Source organism: Nelusetta ayraudi, unplaced genomic scaffold, assembly GCF_046127955.1.
Source record: "Nelusetta ayraudi isolate G7.1 ecotype Tasmania unplaced genomic scaffold, CSIRO-AGI_Nayr_v1 ptg000011l, whole genome shotgun sequence".
Lineage (NCBI taxonomy): Eukaryota > Metazoa > Chordata > Actinopteri > Tetraodontiformes > Monacanthidae > Nelusetta > Nelusetta ayraudi.
The window spans coordinates 27,002,501-27,023,147 of NW_027466061.1; the positions used below are offsets into that span (position 1 = coordinate 27,002,501).

Below are 20,647 nucleotides of genomic sequence, written 5' to 3' on the forward strand. Positions count from 1 at the left end.
TAAGAGAACTTCATCTTTGTTTCTGAAGAACCTCTTCATTTTCAAGTGAAGTTTGGTGAAAGTGAGGTTCTCACTTCATTCATCCCAAGCTATTCATCTTTGTTTGGTCAAGAAGACTGTAAATGTCGTCACTTCACTAAACCCAAGGAGGATTTTCAGTTGCACTTCAATCCCGATAAGGAAATGTGTTTGCTGTTTTTATTTTAAAAAATAAAGACAAAATATTTGAAATAATTTATTCCGTTGTCTTTTGTAGTTTTAGCAAAAAAGAACGAAATCAAAAATTGAGTTTTCAGAAAAAAAAAAAAATCAGGATTTTATTTTTGTGCGCAATCGCCCAGCCCTACTGTAACAAGACATGGATCTCCAGTTGGACTGGAAACCCAACAAGCAGTTTCCGTGGCAACGTAGAACTTGCCAGAGCCTCGCTTCAGTTCTGCCAATATTGGCTTTGTCAACGCTCTTCATCCATTCCAGACAAGCTGGACAGGAGCTCCTGGCAGAAAGGCGCTCTAGTGGGTCTTCAGCGCTCTCTCCGTGTCAACACTCGGCATTCTAAAACGACACCGTCGTTCGGAGAGAGTTGTTGTGTTTCCAAGCGCTTGTCTGAAGCAAAGCTCCTAAATGCACGCGGCCCCAGCAAGTGGCTTTGAAACCCCTCTGACAACACACACGTGAAGTGTGAAGCCACAGTTTATCCCACGTGACTCGGATGCAGCTCGTCGGCTGGGCTGCCTCTCTAGTGTCTCCTCTTTGCCTGCTGTAGATTTAGCGAGTAAATCTAAACATGTATTTACTCTCTGACTAATTCACAAGTCACCCTCCTCTCCACGACTGACCACCGTCCATCACTCTAGCTGTAGTAGTGACACTAACAACCGGCACTCTCTCCAGTGCTGCGAGCTGCGTTCACATCCAACACAGCAACACTGCGGCAAAACCGGAGCTTTTCCCAACCATTTATTTTATTTTTTATTTTTTATTTTTTATTTTTTTAAACAAGACGCTTCAGTTTAGACCGCAGACAAAAACGTTGGGACCAGCTCGGCCCGTCACAACTTCAGCCGTCTTGTCGCATTGCTTCGTGTTGGTGTGAACGCAGCCTCGTTGTTTCCTCTGTGAATGAATCAGTTTGAAAATTTCCTGTTGAAATGTTGCGTTGTGTTTAACGTGCGTTTGTGTGTGTGTGTGTGTCAGCGGGAGGGCGCCCTCGGCGATGACGACTCTGCAGACATGGATGGAGAAAATGGGCGGGGCTTTGAGGAGTATGAGTGGGCGGGGCAGAAGAGGATCCGAGCCACGGCTTTGCTGGAGGGAGGATTTAGAGGTAAACACACACAAACACACACTGGGGATGTCTGGCCGGCTTTCATTCTGCCACTTCCCAATATGAGCTATTCATATTTCACACCTCATCAGAAGTCTGTTGGGTTTTCCTCTGCCAGTCTAGTGAATTTCAGCAGAATTTTCAACACGAAAAGACCAAATGACCAAAATAGACAATCAATAATCAAACTCATTATTTATTCCGTTAATCCTCTAGTTTTTGTGCCTAATTGAATTGATCAGCTGACCATTGACACGTTGTCCCTTACTAACTCAGTACCATTTAAGCTGCGTTCAGTCTGCCAGTCAAAATCCGATTTTTAGCCCATCCAGATTGAAACTGGATGGCTCTTTTGTAGTCTGAACAGTCACAAATGGCATGAAATCAGGTTTTTACAAAACGGATTGAAAGCACCTCCGCGAGGTAGTTTTCAAATGGCATTTGGACAGATGCGTCTCAGTCTGAACAGCTCCAAACACACCGATGGGTTTTGACTGTCTACAGCAACCTGTCAGATGGGTCAATAATGTGGCCCAGTCTGAACAGAGCCAGATCCCATTTGGACACTTGCTGAAAACAGTGTGGGCAGTCGGCGGATTTGAGAAGGAATCTGATTTGAATCGGATTCGCCTGCAGTCTGAACGCAGCCAAAGTTCAGTTTGAAGGCCTGCAGTGCCTGCTGTACCAGTCTCGACTTGAACTGTTAATGTTTCAGTCAGTTTCTATCGGGCTTCTCTTCTCCATCATTAATTGTGCACGGCTGCTCCGCTGGGGTCTGAGATTAAAATGAAAAAAAGATCCATAATGAGCTGACTTTCCTGGTGGGATGAAGTCGATTCTTCTCCCCGAGGCCCTCCAACATATATATATAAACACATCACAGGTTTTCTTTCATGCGTACATTGTTAAAATTAAGAGGCCTCCCGGCCTCCCATTGTGTCCTCGGCTGCGTCGCCGTGTCGGGACGCGGGGAGGCAGGAGTGTGGAGGCGACCCGTGGAGGAGTCGCTGTCATCTCTGAGAGGCTCTCAGCGCTTTCATCACACCCTCTTCCTACTCGCCCCTCTCTCTCTCTCTCTCTCTCTCTCTCTCTCCCTCTCTTTGTGTTCCATCCGCCAGTTAACACACTCGCACGCTGAGCCTCCCCTCTGACACACACACACACACACACACACACACACGTTCTCACGTGTTCCTTGACACCGGGCCACGGGTGGAGAGAGGCAGATCAATATCGAAATCTCAAACTAAAGCGAGGCGGAGCTCAGCTGGCGGCAGCGGCCCCTCCGGCGCCCGCCGGACCGGACCGTCCCGCCGGCCGTCTCTCCCACGACGACCCTCGCGCCGTGTCCCACGCCGTCTCCCACGCCGTCGTTAAGGCCAGACGCCAGGCGCAGGACCCTTCTGCCGGGCCCTAATAGGGCCAACCGTGTGATGTGACACAGATAAGTGGAGTGGCCCGGCGAGAGCGGACATGAAACGAGCGCTCGGCCGAAAGCTCAAAAGGTGGATTTGGCGCCGAAGGCTCCTGCAACGCTCCTGCCGGCGAATCCCAGCGGCCGCGGAGGGCGGAGCCAGACGGATATAGGCAGGGTGTTTGGCCGGGGGATTGTGGAGGCCCCTCAGCTGGCAGGATGAAGAGAGGGCCCGCCCCTCTGTGAAGTCCCTCCATCCTTCCCTCCCTTTGAGAGGGAGAGCGTGAGGAAGAAAGGCAGCCCCCTAGACGCAGGGAGGGGGAGCGAAAAATCGAACAAGATCAGTTTATGATTCAACTCGGTGTGTCTGCCTCCAGCTAAGCCCGGTTGAAAGGACCCACCGTGCAGCCAGAGAGCTGATTTCATGTCCGTCCGAGGCCGCCGAGCCCCTGCAGCGTCGGCGCTCAGCTTTGTGGGATGCATTCAAAGTCTGTGGCTGCGGCGGAGAGAAAGAAGGGAGCTGGTCAAAGCTGGCGCTCGACAAATTCCATCCGTTTTTTATTGAAAGACGGGCGACGATGCCGGCAGGCTGAACCGGGACCAGGCAGTCGTAAACACAGAGCCTGGAGCCACTTTGTCTTTTCCTTGCATGAAGTGGGAGCGCGTGTGCCTTGAGATGAAACATGTCGGGGACGAGATGAAAGTTAAAGTGACTTTCTGTTGCGCATGCGTTCAGCGAGACGAGCGAGAAAAGTCTTGTTTATTTTCTTTCCCTACCGCTGGGGTGAGCAGGCGCTGGAGACACTTTTCAGGCCACACAGACAGACAGACACTCAGAGAGACAGACAGACACCCACACAGACAGACAGACAGACAGACACCCACTCAGACAGACAGACAGACAGACAGGCAGACACCCACTCAGACAGCCACTCAGACAGACAGACAAACGGACGGACAGACAGACACCCACTCAAACAGACACTCACACAGAGGGACAGACAGCCACTCAGACAGACGGACAGACAGCCACTCAGACAGACGGACGGACGGACACCCACACAGACCGACAGACAGACACTCACACAGACAGACAGACAGACACTCACACAGACCGACAGACAGACAGCTACTCACACAGACACCCACTCAGACAGACACTCACACAGACAGACAGACAGACAGACAGACAGCTACTCACACAGACACCCACTCAGACAGACACTCACACAGACAGACAGACAGACAGACAGACAGCTACTCACACAGACAGACAGACACTCACACAGACAGACAGACAGACAGCTACTCACACAGACAGACAGACAGACAGATTGTGAGCTCTGATAGCAGCCCTCCCAGAGAGACGGAGGGGGATTACGGCTCCGCAGGGATTGAGCTGAGGAGAAACCTACGCTTTGTAAGCGGACTTCAAAGATGGTGTCTCATGTCTCGCCCCCCCCTCCAACTCCCACCTCTGCCTCTCTCTGTCTGTCTCTGACCTGTAAATGGCAGAAAGATAGTCAGATGACCTTTGACACCGCCCCCTACACTCCCCCTTCCAGCCTCATAGGTCCCCGATAATTGCTATGGTAACTGTATGTCACAGGGGTCGCTCGATTGGCCGATGCGGCCCGTCACTCGGCCCGATGAGTCCTTTGATCCCGCCTGCCTCTTCAGATCTGAGGCGTCGCCGCGGTGACACACATGCAGATGGTCTGCGGGCGCCGCTGACCGGGTGGGATGTAACTGTAGGAGGCGGCGGCGGCAGTGAGATGGTTATGATATCGAGGCGCGAAAAATAGACAGAAGTTGCAAGTGAAAAACTGGTTGAATTAAAGTTAAAAAAAAAAACGTAAAGAATGGTGAGGAAAAGAGGAAGGAGGGCTGAAGGAAGAGAAGATGGGGAGGAGGGACGGGGGGGCGGTGTATAATGTGAGTGAAAGGCAGTTAGAGTGGGGCTGACCTTTCCTGGGCCACATTAGATTGGTCTGCCAAGAGTGCTTAGAGGGACAGATAGAGGCAGCACATACACACACACACACACACACACACACACACACACACCACATGTTTACTCACAGCCACTGAGACTAAAACGTGCACAGTATACCTGACGTCCGACAGAGGAGCATCTCTGAAAGGAGCCGTATTTCTGCTGAATTCACTCCACGTCCAGCTTTGGCTCATTTTGGTAGCTCCGCCCTCTCAGGCCTCCTTGCTTTTGCCCTTCCTTCTTTTTAATTTTGCATGGAGCTGTAAATGGGGAGGAGGGGCTAAATGTGCTGCTAATTAGCGCTCATTCTATCACCGTTATCTGTGGCCAAGCAGCTGCAAAATCAATGGTTTGATCATTTGATCAAACTGAAACCACTGACAGACACTTTAGACCCCTCAATATGCTGTGTGTGTGTGGGTGTGTGTGTGTGTGTGTGTGTGTGTGTGTGTGTGTGTGTGTGTGTGTGTGTGTGTGTGTGTGTGTGTGTGTGTGTGTGTGTGTGTGACAACACAGACTGGAACCGTTTGTGTCCAGCACCCCTTCAGTGGGAGGCCGCTGTTCCCTCTGCCTGCAGGACCAAATAAAAGTTAAAAGGGCCTTTTTATGTGATCACTAATAACCTTGTGCTCGCCGTAAAGCGCCTCGGCACCAGCGGGGCATTTTATCGCAGCGTCCTCTGGCCGTTCCATGCCATCTTTCTCTCTCTCTCTCTCTCTGTCTCTCGCACTCTCTCGCTATGCTTTCCACAAAAGAGGATTAGGGCCACAAGAAGAGAAAAAGGAAGGAGATTTTTATTTAGGTTTTCATTTCAAGTTTTAAGTTGAAATTTCGTGAACAAAGTCAACATAAAAAAGACATAATTTTGTGGATAAAGTTGACATAAAGAGGAAATTTTGTGAACAAAGTTGAAATGTCATGAATTAAGTTGACGTTAAAAAAAATACGAAATTTTGTGAATAAATTTGACGCAAAAAAGACAAAATGTCGTGGATAAAGTAGAAATTTCATGAATAAAGTCGACACAAGTGATATTGGCGATAGTGAATATTGGTGAGTGGACTGGATGGATGGTGGATTAACCCAGTTACCCACAGTTTAAAGTCAACTGCTGAAAACAGGTGTATCCCACATGCCACATGTATCCCACTGGAGTCTTTCGACTTTATTCCTGACATTTTGACTTACTTCACATTAACATTAATTGCAAAATTTCAATTGTATGCATGATGACTATATTCTAGAGTTGGAAACTTGGAAAAAAAAAGTTTTTTTTTCACTTCTTGTGGCTCTAATCGTCTTCCATAGCTTTCCCTTCACTTTTTTTTTTTTGTTGAGAGTGTGAGATGAATTAGTCATGTGACGAGTGGGGGGGGGGGGGGGTGCACCAGCTGCCAAAGGTGCCGTCAAGCAGTGAGGAGTTGTTGTAGCAGCTGATTTACACACACACACACACACACACACACACACACACACACACACACACACACACGCATGGAGGGTTAAATAGGATGGCTGTCAACCCAGTCTAGTTTTCATCTGGACACACACACACACACACACACTGATACAGGCACAAGCTAGTCCAGCTAAAAGCTTGTAGAAATTGGGACAGGTGTAAATAAGATGCCTGTCAGGCTTGTCACAGGTGTGCGCGCGCACACACACACACACACACACACACACACACCCCACCAACCTGTGCTCGGGAGACGGACACGGTGTAAGTGACAGTTGGACAGAGGCGCGCAGACACACACCTTGAAGGGGACGGACGGGCCTGGCTAAGTGACAGAGGGACAGACAGTGTGAAGCAACACTGAGGAGACGCCTCCCGCTGACGGACGCCCACACGCGGCTCCACTCGCCGGCCTAAGTGGAGCTGAAGGGAGCAGTCAGGCAGCGGCGAGGGTTTGTCTGAGCGTTCATCACCGGGTTTATAGAAGCGCCACTCACACTCACACACACACACACACTGGAGCAGCAGCAGCAGCAGCGTGCACACACACACACACACACACACACTCCTCGCCGGCCCTTCTTTCCTGAGACTGATGGCTCGGGTGTCAGTCGCTTCAGCTCCTGTCAGAACCGCGTCTCCTTCCTCCTCCTCTTCCTCTTTCCAACGAAGTCTCACCCTGGTTTATATCACTTCTGATCGAGAGAGCAAGGGAAGAGTTTGAAATGAGTTTCATTTACAATCTCTGACTTTGCGCCAAAAGCGGTTAATGGGATCGTGTCATGCAAGTGATGTTTTCCCTCGACACGCTGTTTGAGTGTTTCGTCACCAGACCCGATGCCATCGCGAACGGCCTGTGATAACTCCACATGTGGCTCCCATTAATTGGCCATCTGTTCCTGAGTGGCGCCGAGCGCATCTAACGTGCTCAACTTGTTCTCTCCGTCCCCCAGGAACGGGTTTCGCCACGTGTAGCATCAAAGAGAGCGCAGGGGACAGCGACGCCGACCTGGACGTGGACGGAGACGACACCCTGGAGTACGGCAAGGCCCAGTACACGGAGGCCGACATCATCCCCTGCTCCGGAGCTGGAGAGGACCAGGGGGAGGCCCGGGAGAGGGAGGCGCTACGGGGAGCCGTGCTCAAGTAGGAAGAGAAAAGCGCACCTGCCGCAGGGAAGGGAAATGGAATGCACCCCCGGGACGTTTGCTCACGCCAGCGTGTGTGTGTGTTTCTCTGTTGCAGCGGCGGCGTTCCCTCCAACAGAATAGCGGCCGAGTTCTCCAAGTGGGCCAGCGACGGTCAGTAGGAGCTCACACTTTGCAGTGCAGCAAGTCAGAAAGTAGACACGAGGCTTTAACTGCACGGCAGTGATTTGAAATAGAGCACCAGTCAAAAGTTCGGACACAGCCTCTGAATTCAATGTCTTTTCTTTCATTCTTTCATTCTCATGACTATTGACTATTGCAGTTTCTTACCGAAGACATCAAAACTACGTATAAACACACTTGGAATTATGTACGAAACAATAAAGCAGCCACCTTTCATCAAAAGCATATTCAGAGATGTTTTTATTTGCTGCATAATTACACATATCTTGCTGGTCTATTTGATGTCGTCAGTATCTGTCTGCAGTGTAAAAAGTTGTAAAGATAAAAAAAAATAAAAATAAATTGCATGAGAAGGTGTGTCCAAACTTTTGACTGGTAGTGTAATTGATTATTAAAGGCCCCGTGTGTCCAATTTGGTGGCGTCTAGAGGTGGGGTGGCGTATTGCGAGCGGTGTTAGCCAGTTCAGCAGAGCTCGTGCAGAGAGACTTAACATGCACTTTTATTTGGTGCCAACAGTTCAGTTGAAAATGTCCCAGACAGTGAGGGAGCTGCTGCTCCAGGTGTTTAGGTTCTGACTGACGGTGTTGCTCGTCTTTGCAGAGATGCCTTCGACGAGCAACGGAGAATGCAGCAAAACGGAGCCCAGCACTCCCTCATCCTCGTCCTCCTCGTCCTCCTGCAGCGCCCCTCGCACCTGCAAAAACAGCGAGATCGAAAAGTGAGTGGGCTCATGTTATCCTCTGATGTGTTGCAAGTTTAACCTAGGCGTCTTCATGAAAACTGACGATTGGAATAATGGAGATCAAAAACAACCGTTCAGAATCACCGTAACCGTTGCTAAAGTCTAGATTGAATCCTGCCAAGAGAAAACAAGGTGTGTGTGTGTGTGTGTGTGTGTGTGTGTGTGTGTGTGTGTGTGTGTGTGCGTGTGTGCGTGTGTGTGTGTGGAAGACAGAAAGGCCAATACTCCATAATACCCTAATTTCCATCTTCTCATCCATATTCTGCTAGGTGTAAACAATCTTGCTAACACACACACACACACACACACACACACACAGTCCCCTGCATTGGTAATAGAGGTCAGCTCATTGGGAGAAGGAGAGAGGAGCATGGCAGGGCGGGCGAGCGAGCCAACGAGAATGAAGGGATTTGGCTGATTGGTTGCTTCTGCATGTCTGGCATATTCTCCTGTCCTTTTGCCCTGTGTGATCACACACACACACACACACACACACACAGCACTGGGGTCAGCCTGCTTGTTGCTTTTCATCCCAGTTCCCATTTCTTAAAGTGATTTCCTTTGTCCGCCTGAAGTTCCTTCATGAATATTTCCTAAAATAAAGCCCCACTCTCATTTGGCGTTTCTGTAACATTTGCTCCTGAGTCGTTCCCTCAGGTGAACCGCTCAAGTGTAAGTGAATGGGACATTGCATGCATCTTAAATCCTGCCATTGGAAATCTCAGTGAATGCCCCAGGAGCTAGTAGGGATCAGGACAATCTTGACTAAAACAAATATGAATTCCTATTGGTGTTGAAAAGGGCCAGTCTGGATCTTTGCTATCCAGTCAGCTTAGAGGCAGACCAATCAGCCACTGTTGCAGAGAAAGGGGCAGTGCCAGGGTTGGATGCTGCAGGTTTAATTGGGTAAAAAAAAAAAGAAAGTTTATTTAGTGAAAAGTTTATTAGTAGAGCACTTTTTAACACGACCTCAGACGAACAAAGTGCTGTACAGTTCAAAATAGAAAGGCGTAATCATACACCACAAATACAACAATAAATAAGAATAAATACAACAATTGAACAACAAAGTAGTAAAATAGCAAAACAAGGAATAATAAAAGCTCAGTTTAAGAGCACGATTAGAAAAAGTACAAAACAAACGAATAAGAATAAAATAGAAAGAGGGAGAACCCGGACGCGGACCCTCTGACTTCACCGTCAGCGTCAATGTTGAGCTTAAAACGTGTTGGATTGCACCAAAATCCCCACGATTAGTAAGATATTCCCGAGAAAAAAAGGCAACACACGCCGCCTTTCACATCCCTGCACGACGCTGTAGCCGGCATCCCTGCGACCACCTGGGGCAGAACAAGCCTTAATCTAAGTATCCATTTAAAGGGTGCCATCTAGAAGCTGAGTGATTGCACTGCTGGCTGGAACAATTCCCCGCCTCCGTCTCCTCCGCTCGCCGTAAATGCAGGCATTTGTGGAGCTCGCGCGCCTCTCCGTCCCCCAAATGAAAATGAGATTTGTCTCCTTTCGTTACATTGATACATTGTACCCATGCATGTCGAGCACACACATCGTGCGCGCGCGCGCGTGCGTGCGTGCGTGCGTGCATGTGTGTGTGTGTGTGGTGCTCTGCGCAGGCGCAGCGTTAGTGAAATGTGTGTCTGTGATCCCAGATGGGTAATGATCTGGTCGCCTCCCGGGGCGTCCTCCTTCCCTCGCTCATTCCGCTGCAAGATAAATGAGCTTGCGCGCACACACGCACGCGCGCGCACACACACACTCTTCCTCCCTCTAAGATAAATGGCCTCTCCAATGCCGCCAATGCGATTGCTGCCAAATTTGGTGCTCCAGCTGGAACAATGCAGAGAGATTTCCATGCGGTTTCTGCAAATAATTGAATCTGTCCTCAATTTGGAAGTGATGAAGCTAGATGTAACCCCACCACACACACACACACACACACACACACACACACACACACACACACACCCCATTCTCTCCACAGTTCTCTGCCACATTGCAGTCGTGGTGTCACAAGTCTTCCTCTTTCTCCTTCCCACTGCTCCCTTCCCGTCGTCCTCCGTCTCCTTTTCTCTCCACCACTTACCAAGTGCCTCGCTTTTCCCCGTTACCTCCCTTTAACTATCTGAAACCTGCACACACGCACACACACACACACACACACACACACACACACACACACACACACAGGGGAGCGTGCGGGAGGCAGGCAGGCAGGCAGGCGGGGGAAATCAATAGTGACTTAAATGTTTTATCATGGTGTGTCAGTGTAGTTAAGGCCTCCGCTAACAGGGCGCCGCAGCGAGCGGCGCTCTGAGGGGATTTACCGCCGCCGCTATTGTCGCCGCTCTGATGTGTGTTGAATTTAACATTGGGTGGGGGGGGGGGGGGGGGCTGTCAAGGTCCCGTTTAACAGCCATCTTCACAGTTTTATTCTTCATCATGTTCAGTATTTAACCATTAATTCGCTTGTGTTTTTTTTTTTTTTTTATCATGTTTCTAATTCTGAATCGGTCCTCAGTCAAAATCTTTAGCATTGTAGCGATTTTTCAAGCGTCATTTTTCAACCTCCGATTTCAGTGGAGGAGCCTTCAAAATGAATCACCGGTGCCCCTTGTGACGTCACAAAGGGTCGATTTCCATTTGGAAGTGGACCAATCAAATGATGATTTTCAGAGAGACGCCACCAATATGGTGAATATTTTTGCATGACGCAGGACCTTTGAACTCTGAGGTAATCGTGGGTTGTTTGGGTTTTTTCCCCCCACTCAGACGTGTTGAGAGAGAAGCAGAGCGAAGCTAAAATGTAGGTGGACAGTAGATTAAGACAAGAGGCTGATTGAGATGGATGTCGGAGGTCTCCTTCCGCCACACACACACACACACACACACACACACTTGAACACGCGCACTAATGAAATGAGAAATAGAGCCGTGCACGTTGGGGACCGAGCGCTAAACAGAGGGGAGGCGGCGCCACCTATCTGTCTCTGTCGGGCCTCCTGGCTCCTTCGCCCGGTCCGGCCGAGCCAGATGGAAGCGTGCCGCAATCTCGCTCACCTCCGTGCACGCGCACGGTGGGAAAAAGCCCAGCGGGCCACTTGACTGGGCCGGACCGCTGCTGCGCCAGCGCAGGTTGTATTTCACCGTGCTTGCTGGTTGTTTTTTATTTTTATTTTATTTTATTTTTTTATGACGGCAGGTTTTCAGATCAAGGCCGCGGCTTTGAGACGGAACATCGTCCCCAGTGCGCTCGCAAAGCGCACACACACACACACTCACACACACACACACACACACACACACACACTCACAACACAGATGCTAAAGGAGGGGAACAAACAAGGATTGTTTGGAATTTCTTTTGAAAATTTTCCTGCCAAATGTAGTATTTTATATTGATAGTAACTGAACAGTTGAACCACCGACGTCCGTGTCCTCATCTGACCTGCGGCAGGAAGATTGACGGGATAAACGACAGAACAGTGCTGCACTCCTTTCCGTCTCCTTTTACACAATTCTTTATGAATTTAGAAGTTAGAAAAACAACCTTGGCTGCTTCATTAGTTTGGAGAAAGGAGTCAGAATCGTTTTAAAGCTACAGCTTCATATTAAAGAATGCGGGTAGAACCTGTTATTTAACCATATTATGCAGCTTGACTTTGAATGGTTTAGAATCCGCCGGGATTTGGAGTAGCTGGTGGATGATCGTCCGGTGAGATGCCAAACCCAACACTATGTGAATCATAAGTGGGAGTTCCAAACCTCGGCGGAATTCTTTAACGCCGTGTCCCATTTTTTAAAAATATTATTTTTATTTGCTTGCACCCTTACGACCACCAACGGTTTATGTTTAGAAGTGGCGTAAATAACGGCGGTCTCCAGTCCGGGAAGCCGGGTTTATGAAGAGGCGCCGCTTGCAACCAGAGGACGCCCACTCCGACTCGGATCATAAATGCTCTCGCCGGGATCTCCTGACATTTTTAAGCACCGAGCCAAAGTGAACCGGGAGCCCGCTTCTGTACCTCCACATGTAATGTTTGCTAATGCCGCCTCCAGGAGCCCCATAAATCTCAGCCGTTTTTTGGCTGCCGTACTGGAAAGGTGTAAAAAAGCCTCGGAGCGGAGCTTAAATCTGTTGGCGGCCGCTAACGGCGAGAAGACCTTCAACTGGAAGGATGCTGGCTTGTACTTGTTTTGGGGATGAGAAGCTGTTTTTGCTCTCCAGCTTCTCCTCTTGGTCCCTTGGAACCCCCCCCCCCCCCCCCCAGAGACGGACCGACCCTTGAATGTTTCGTACAAATCAACTTCTCTGAAACAGTAGGAGATAAGAGACGTTGCGGTCAAGGACTAATTCTTTGTCATCTGTGTTTGCGTTAACCGAGAGACACGACTTTACCTGGGAGTTCTGGTCTGGACGGACGAGGAGGACTTTTAAAGGAAACAGGCCCCCAGTCCACAATCTGTTGACTATTTATAAGCGAGCAACCTAATCAAGGCTAAATGGCTTTTTACAAGCTCCTAGCTAATAAGAGGAGAGGGTAAAGTAGTTTATAGGCCATGGAGTGGCGAGTCAGCCCGCAGTCCTCAGCGGGGGCTTTTATAGAGCGTGGACGGCGTCGGGGGTTACAAGGAGGAGCTCCCGAAGTCGACATTTGTCAGAGAACTTGTAAAGGAAAGAAAGAAAAGGGAGAAAAAAAAACAAAAAACCTGCGGACACGTTGTCTAGGATTGGCCAGGGACTCTGGATCGACCAATCAGTTGACCCGTTCAAAAGTTCTACATTTGCTGCATTCACTCAATGAGTGATTTGTAAGAGAAACCCAGCGGCTTAGCAGGAGGCTGTAAACAGGGGGCTTAACGCGCAGATGAGGGTGCGGGCTTTTCATTTTTCATTTTTCTTTTTTCTTTATTTTTTAGATATGAATGAGTTTTTTTGTGTGTGTTTGTGATTCTTGAAATGGAATAGATTTTCTTTCATACACACACACACACACACAGTTGAGCATGTGAAATGGTTTTTGTGCAGCATCCCCTGATTGGAAACACGATGAAACAGCCTTGTTTACTTTCTCCCAGCAGCCTTTGCTGGTTGAGGATGCAGCAAATTAAGTCATATCCTCGGACACACACACACACACACACTCCCTGCTTGTCCTTCCTCAACCAGATCAATACCATAGATCAGCGAGCTATCGGGCCACAAAATGACTGTAAACACACACACACACACACACACTCAGTTATTGCTTCTTGCCCGGGAACGAGCGGCAGGCTCTAATAAAAATGGGCCTCATCTCGTCGGATCAGCAGCAGCATTGTGGCCGGCGCGGCCACTGTATTGATTCAGTTATCGCCGCTTCATATTCTGCTGGACAGTGTTAAATGCACATTCACGGTTATCATGCCGTGCATTAATCAAAGGCCGCTCAGGACGGGGGAAGGACATGCAGAAGAAGAGGTTGAAGGCCGGTAGGAGAGAGACGCGGGGCGATTGGTCGGATCGTCCGTCGTCAGGGCAGGAATCTTTTGAGCACGAGTTTGTTCAGGAGACCTGAGTGTTCAATGCAGCGATGTGCAGGGACGTCCTCTTTGGAGCTGTCCAACACGCACACACACACACCTGCTGGTAGAGCAGAAGAGGTGCACGGGGAAACCGAGCCACATGCGCTGTGAAGCATCACTTTTAGAATCGAATAGCGTTGCAACTAATGATCTTCTTTGTTGTTGATTGTTCAATTTTCGCGTCTGTGAGTCCATGTTGTCGACGTAATCGATTGCGTCGACCAATCGCTGCAGCCCTAAAATCTAATGTGCCCGAAGCGTTTTTGCCTTCCCTGTGTCAAGACACAGTTTGAGTTCAAAAAAAAAATGCAAACAGATGCTGCTGCTGAGGCCTTTACACATTGTGAGCTTTCGGCACCTTCGCTAAAGCGTCCCCTCCGCTTGTCCCTCTTCTTGCTCCGCCCTCTCAGAGTAACGGAGGAGGAGTCCACGGCCACCACCATGGAGGCGCTGAAGGCCCGCATCAGAGAGCTGGAGAGGCAGATACTGCGGGGCGACCGATACAAGTGTCTCATCTGCATGGTGAGTACCCCCCCTCCCCCCATCCCTGGTCACCAGGGGGCGCCGCCGTGCGAAAGACGAGATGGAGTCGTATTTGGTTCGACTGGCCCAGGTGCAGTGGGCGGTTCCCTTTGCAGTTCGCAATAGAAAGGGGCGGAGCCAGCAGCCCTGATTGTTCAGACTCCCTGTGATGAAGAAAAGATGTGGAGTTTTAGCCAGCGCTTATCTTCATCACACGCTTGAGCTGCCCCTCCACCTGCACCCCCGTCCTTTGTGAATGTGTGTGTGTGTGTGTGTGTGTGTGTGTGTGTGTGTGTGTTACCCATCCTGTCATTCTTGGCCTTGCGGACAGTGCAGTGTCGGCATTCCGTGTCTGTGTGTGTGTGTGTGTGTGTGTGTGTGTGCGTGTGCGTGTGCATGTGCGTGTGCGTGTGTGTGCGTGCGAGCGCAGAAAAGGGGAAGCATGTAATTACCGACGCCTGCGCTTCCTAAAGGTCACCGGGTGCCCGAGGTGACACGGAGGGCAAGGCACAGCGATCGATCACTCACTGCCCAGTGGACATGTGGCTCCTCTCCGCTCATCTGTCACTGTCGCTCATCACACACACACACACACACACACACACACCTTGCCTCTAATCCGTCTCTGTCTCTAACTCGTCGCTGCGTCCCTTCACTGTCGCTGTGCGCAGGAACAGTCATGAGGTTTGCGGCGCTGCTGGAGCTGCAGCTGATTATCTTTGTTCCTCACACTTTCTTCTGCTCCCAGTCTTCTCATCCACTCGCTCAAACTGGTGTGGAGTAGAAACCAGCCGCTGTCCTGCTGCAGCCCCGTTGGCCTTTAATCCTTTGACTCCGCTGCGTCGCTGTCCTCTCAGCGGGGTTATAGCTCCATCTACTGGCTGCTTGCAGAATGCAGCCTTATTTGATCAACGTCCCACCAAATGAGAGGCAGGAAATATGTACCATGTTTTTCATATATTTCCCGATGGTGTGAAAGACTGGAATAACAATCCTTGTCTCCATCCAGCACAAGTGTCTGCTATAAAACCACAGTTCTGGAATTCATTGTAGTGGCTGCAACATGAAACTTGCAAGTTTCTGTATAAGCTTTTTGCTGCAGCTCTCAACCCACCTGCAATTGTTACCATTTATGAAAGCATTTCCATTTTATTTAGTCTGAAAGAAAACAAAATGGTGCAAATACACAGAATTCATTTGAAGCTGCGATTTTTCGAGGCAGCGAAGCTGATTGGTTGTGTTTGGTGCCAGTGTAGGTACAAAATCTGTCTGTCTGGCTATGAGATCTGCCTGGGGTCCTTACGGCAACTCTATTAGGACAAACTACATTGCGGTTGAACAAATAAGATAGATTGATAGATATATAGATAGATAGATAGATAGATCTATTATATTCATCTATCTATCATTCGTCCGTTCGTTCATTTGACTGCGATGTAGTTTGTCCTAATAGAGTTGCCATGTGTGACGTCGTCGGCAGTGGCCGGACCCCCGACAGATTCTGTACCTGCACCGGTCATGTTGTCGTCGTTCCCTCACCTACTGTCCAGACTGCAGCCCTGTGTGTGTGTGTGTGTGTGTGTGTGTGTGTGAGCTGGTTGTGTGTGTGTGGGACTGTGTGTGTGTATTTGACCGAGCAGGTGTCACGCCATCGCTTGTCGCCCATATCTGTGATTCGCTGCCGCCTTTGGCCCCTCCCTCAACCCCCCTCCACCCCCCCCAAACTCCTTCCCTTCCGCAGAGGAAGCCTGCCATCCAATCAGGCATGGAGATCAAGAGCCTAGGGGCGTGGCCAGGGCCCCGGCCGCTGGCCAATGAGGTCGGAGAGAGGCAGCCTAAGTCCCTCCCCCTCGGCCTGTACTGCCTGTACAGGGGCCTTGTGATTGGTGGCTACAGCAGCGGCATAAAGAGGCTCCTCCCACAGCCCTTACGGAGGGTAAGGCACTCCCTCCCTCCTCCCACCTCCCTCCCTATTTCCCCTCCTTCCCATCATGCCTCTGTTCTTTTCAAGAGGAAAAGAAGAGAGTGACCCAAGTGGCTTCTCCCATCATCCTCTCCTCCCTCTGCCTGCCTCCTCCCGTCTCTGTCCGTTGCTTGCTCGGTATCGTGTCCGTGTGTGTGTGTGTGTGTGTGTGTGTGTGTGTGTGTGTGTGCGTGCGTGCGTGCGTGCGTGCGTGTGCATTGATGTGCAGGTTGCTGGTTCAGTTCCCCCACCCCATTCCCACACGCTGCTGCCTTGCTCAGTGGTTCTGTGGCTGTTGGCTGTGTCGTTCCCATGGTCACTGGTATGGAGCCGGACGTTCGGTGTTGTTTTTCGCTCGTTGTTGTGAGGCTCTGTTGTGTTGTCAGCTTGCTGTTTTCTGATTTCCCCTCCGTTCTTTTGTCCATTTCCAGGACTCGTACACGATGCCGCTGACCTCCATCCAGTGCTGGCACGTCCACTGTGAAGAGTGCTGGCTCAGGACTCTGGTACGGACACGCACGCACGCACGCACACACACACACTGTATGGCAGGGCAGCTAACTTAGCACTCAAAGTTCTTGCCGTCTCATTTCATAGTTGCTGGGTTTCTCTCTCGTGCGCGGCCCCCATAGTGAGGAGCTCAACTGGAATAGGACCTGTTACTTGATCTATTACTAAGTAATCCACTACTGTAATTACACTACTTTTTTTTGTGAGTAATGTAACGGGATTACTCTGGCAAAACTGGTAACTATATCGTAATTACTTTGTCAAGTAACAATTCCATTACTTTTCTGAAAGATTTTGCAAGCTAAAAATGTCTTATTATCCACAAAATATCTGAAATTTAGAAAAACAACAGAAAACAATGATGGCACGGCGGCGGCAAAAAGAAAAAAAACAGCGATTGCGTTTGATAGCCGGAAGTACAAACGTTATTTTGACTTCATCTTGTCTACATGACAGATTGTTGTGGTTCGTTGTACAAGAGACAAGACGTTCTCAACTGTTACTTTATCTCGTTTTAACTAAAGTAATTAGTAATGGATTACTTCTGAGAAAAAAGTAGTTAAAGTACTAATTAGATGACTTTTTCCAGGAGTAATCAGTAGTTGGATTACTTTTAGGGAGTAATCCCAACAACACTGACCGCTGTACACATGTCCATGCTCACTCCCCCGCTCCCTCCCTCACTCACTGACTGCACTCCACACGCAGAGCAGAGCCAATGCAAACACTTGCAGCTCCCGGCGGGAGGAGAGTTTCGATGGAACGGCCCCCAGAAGGCTCGTTAAAACAAAATGTGAGCACAAAGTGGTCAACGGCAACTTCCACCTAGTTTCCACACAGAGCCGCGGGTCACGCACACAAGCGCGCACGCACATAGGAGCGACAGTCATGGTTATTAGTTGTTCTAATACATTCAGTGGTGTGTAAATTACCTGGTGTTAATGTGTTAAATGGAGCTCAGTGGTTCAGCTGCTGGGGGGGTAAACAAGCTCCCCGACTGCTGTTTTGGTTTGCAGTTGTTTGTTCCCCTCCTGCTTTGCTGCCTTAATTACAACAGCAAAACCAAAACCAAAAAAAAAAAAAACAGACCCAGAGGCTCGGACACAAAGTGAGTTTTGAGGGACTGTGCAAGTTAGTCACAAAGGAAACGAAACAAAAGATCATTTTTGTTTGCCGCCGTGTGTCGGAACTGTGATTGTCCGTCTCTGTCTGTTCCTGTGAGTGTGACAACTTCTCTTGACTGTTGTCCCTTCTGCTGTTCCAGGGCAACAAGAAGCTGTGCCCGCAGTGCAACACCATCACCTCACCTGGAGACCTGAGGCGTGTCTACCTGTAAAAGGGATAAGAAGTAATAATTATTCTGGTGCGCCCACTTACACACACTCACACACTCAAACACACCCAGTAACACACACACAGTGACACACACACACACACACGCGGTCTCCCCTGACTTTCGTCCTGCCGATCCGTTTCCGTTTGGATTCCGTCGCGCTCCTCATCCATCGGCATTTGTCGCTCCTCCTCCGTGGCCCCAGACTCGCGCCTTTATTTCCCCCCCAGGAAGTCGGAAGTGAATAAAACTGGATGACGAGAGCCACGGCAGCTCTCTGGACGGCTGACTGACCCCTTGGCTGAAAAAATAAAATAAAGTAAATGACTGAGAGTCCTGCTGATGAACGAGTCATCAGGCGACTCACTGAACACGCAGCGGCAGGCGTCGGGCTGACGGACTTTTCGTCAGCTGACTCCTCGGACGCCCTGCTGACACCCGGAAGCTTCGCCCGGCTGAAAACTCCTCAATAAGGACAATAAAGACTTCTTCTTCTTCTCCTCCTTTTTTTTTGGCTCTCTGGACGACGAGATCCGCCCATTGTGACTCAGCGGCGTCCTTTGACTTCATTTTGTTCACTTTTCCAGAGCAAAAACTCTTTATCTACGTCTTCTGGTCACCGCTGTTGCTGATGAGGCTTGTGAAGTGAAGACGGGCCGCAGAAAAGATGAAAAACAAATCGAGCTTTCAACCAAACGGAGAAACACCTGAGCAGGAGTTCCACCCTCATCTTCCTCCTCCACCTCCTTTATCCCGCCTCCCCCCCACCCCACCCCCTCAGAAGCCCCTCCCCCTCTCCACATCCCCTCTTTTGTGGTGTTCTAGTGAAGTAAACCAAAATTTGCTCCCCGCCCTCCCAAGATGCAGTTCAAGCACATGTAATATAGTTCTATGTATGTTTACAATGTTGGGTGTAAATGACATAGAGTACACACACATGCAGATGCAAACACACACACACACACACGTACACACACACAGAAGAAATATCTAATATCAAAGTCCTGTTTTTAGTTGGAAAAGGAGTTTGGGGGGCTGATGTTTATGGAGGGACAAAAAAAAGGCCTAAATCAAAAGAAGCCTTCAGTATTTTTAAGAGAAATCTCATCAGAAGATTCATCCTAGTTTTATTTCATTGTACAGGAAATTTAAGGTTAGAAAAAAAAAGAATGATAAAATACTGAATATGGTGGAGATCCAGGCGGAGTCACCGCTCTGCAAGTGGGGGAGGGGGCGGGGTGTAATATGTGAGGAAAAGATGTTTGATGCAGTGCTGAGGTTCCTCAAAAAGAGTGCAAACGTGCAGAATGACGGTCGCAAAACGCTGTCCGACCGAAGATCTTCTCAACTCTGGAGCGACGCCACGCTCAAACGCCCGAGACCGGTTTGTTTCCAACCTACCTGCGTGTCTGAAAAAGAACCGTTGATTCTGTTATATTGCTGCAAAATTCATGCCAGAAGAGGAAGCCGTATGGAGGGTGGGCAGGCCCGCTTGTTTTTAGTTTTTTGTTGTTTTTTTGTTTTTTTTTTAAATCCCTGCAAAATAAAAATGGTCAGAGCTGTCACCGGGTAACCCTCCACATCCTGCAGCTTTGACCTCTGTCCCTTCTTTACGGCAACAGCAACCAAGGTGGTGGTGGTGGTGGTGGTGTGCTTTGTGTTTGTAAAACTATGTATTCTGTGACGTCTGTATTGTTGTAAGAAATGCTGAAAAAAAGGAAAAAATAAAACTTCTCCAATACCACAAGCGGTCCTTTTTGTCCTCGTCTTGTCCGGGTTGGAAAACGAAGCATGGCGTTGTTGAGCAGCCTGTCTGCCAGATGAGGTGTAAAATGCGAAGTCGCAGCTGACTGGTACGGTTGGGCCACCAGACTCCAGCTGTCCTGCTTGACAGCAGCAGGAGATGTTGGACTGAGTGTAGTGTCGATGTGACCTCATGCTGATTGGCTGAACTGCAAACAGCAAGCGTCACTTTCCTACCGTTTTGCTCATCAGTGTGAACGGTCTCTGCGTTAAGAGTCGGAGCTGAATCAGACAGAAAGGTGAGGTTTGGGCAGAGTAAAGCGTCAGCGGCAACAGGAAGCTAATTTAGAGATAAGAGCGTTTCACACTTTGACTCAGTCCCACTCCTCACACTTTGGTCTGTTCTCATTTCGCTGCAGGGTCTCCTGATGGAGGTAGATGGAGGCTCAAGTATTGAGCTTAAAAACCCTTGGGGCAAAAAAGTTTTCCCAGGTGACTTTAGGATCTGAGGGCGAGTTCCCAGAACGCCATCTACATCTATGGAAATGGACCACTGTGTTGGTCAGTCGACCGTAGGGAAGTTTAAAAGTGTGTTTTCTGAACAGCTAGAGCAGAGAGTCAGACCACGCATCTCCTTGAGAGCCCTCCAGTGGCCACCTACGGAATCGCAGTCACAGGAAAGGGAGTTGAACGCGTTGTCCCGTTTCCGTTGTTAAAGTCCTGTTG

At 49.4% G+C, this 20,647-nt stretch overlaps 1 protein-coding gene across 8 annotated transcripts in view; it reads left to right on the forward strand.

The window, feature by feature from the left end:
- The window catches only part of rnf220a (ring finger protein 220a), a 152,003-nt gene extending 132,078 nt beyond the window's left edge, over positions 1 to 19,925 (forward strand). For 5 of the 8 annotated variants that reach the window (XM_076022296.1, XM_076022298.1, XM_076022297.1 and 2 more), the window contains 8 exons: positions 1,198 to 1,327; positions 7,150 to 7,342; positions 7,442 to 7,497; positions 8,129 to 8,246; positions 14,261 to 14,372; positions 16,114 to 16,308; positions 16,767 to 16,841; positions 18,110 to 19,925. In XM_076022296.1, coding sequence (XP_075878411.1) covers positions 1,198 to 1,327; positions 7,150 to 7,342; positions 7,442 to 7,497; positions 8,129 to 8,246; positions 14,261 to 14,372; positions 16,114 to 16,308; positions 16,767 to 16,841; positions 18,110 to 18,181 — 951 coding nt within the window. In that variant the 3' untranslated portion in view covers positions 18,182 to 19,925. The remainder of the gene's footprint in view (positions 1 to 1,197; positions 1,328 to 7,149; positions 7,343 to 7,441; positions 7,498 to 8,128; positions 8,247 to 14,260; positions 14,373 to 16,113; positions 16,309 to 16,766; positions 16,842 to 18,109) is intronic. The other 3 variants (XM_076022301.1, XM_076022303.1, XM_076022304.1) reach the window with 1 other exon arrangement.
- The last annotated feature ends 722 nt before the right edge of the window (positions 19,926 to 20,647 follow it).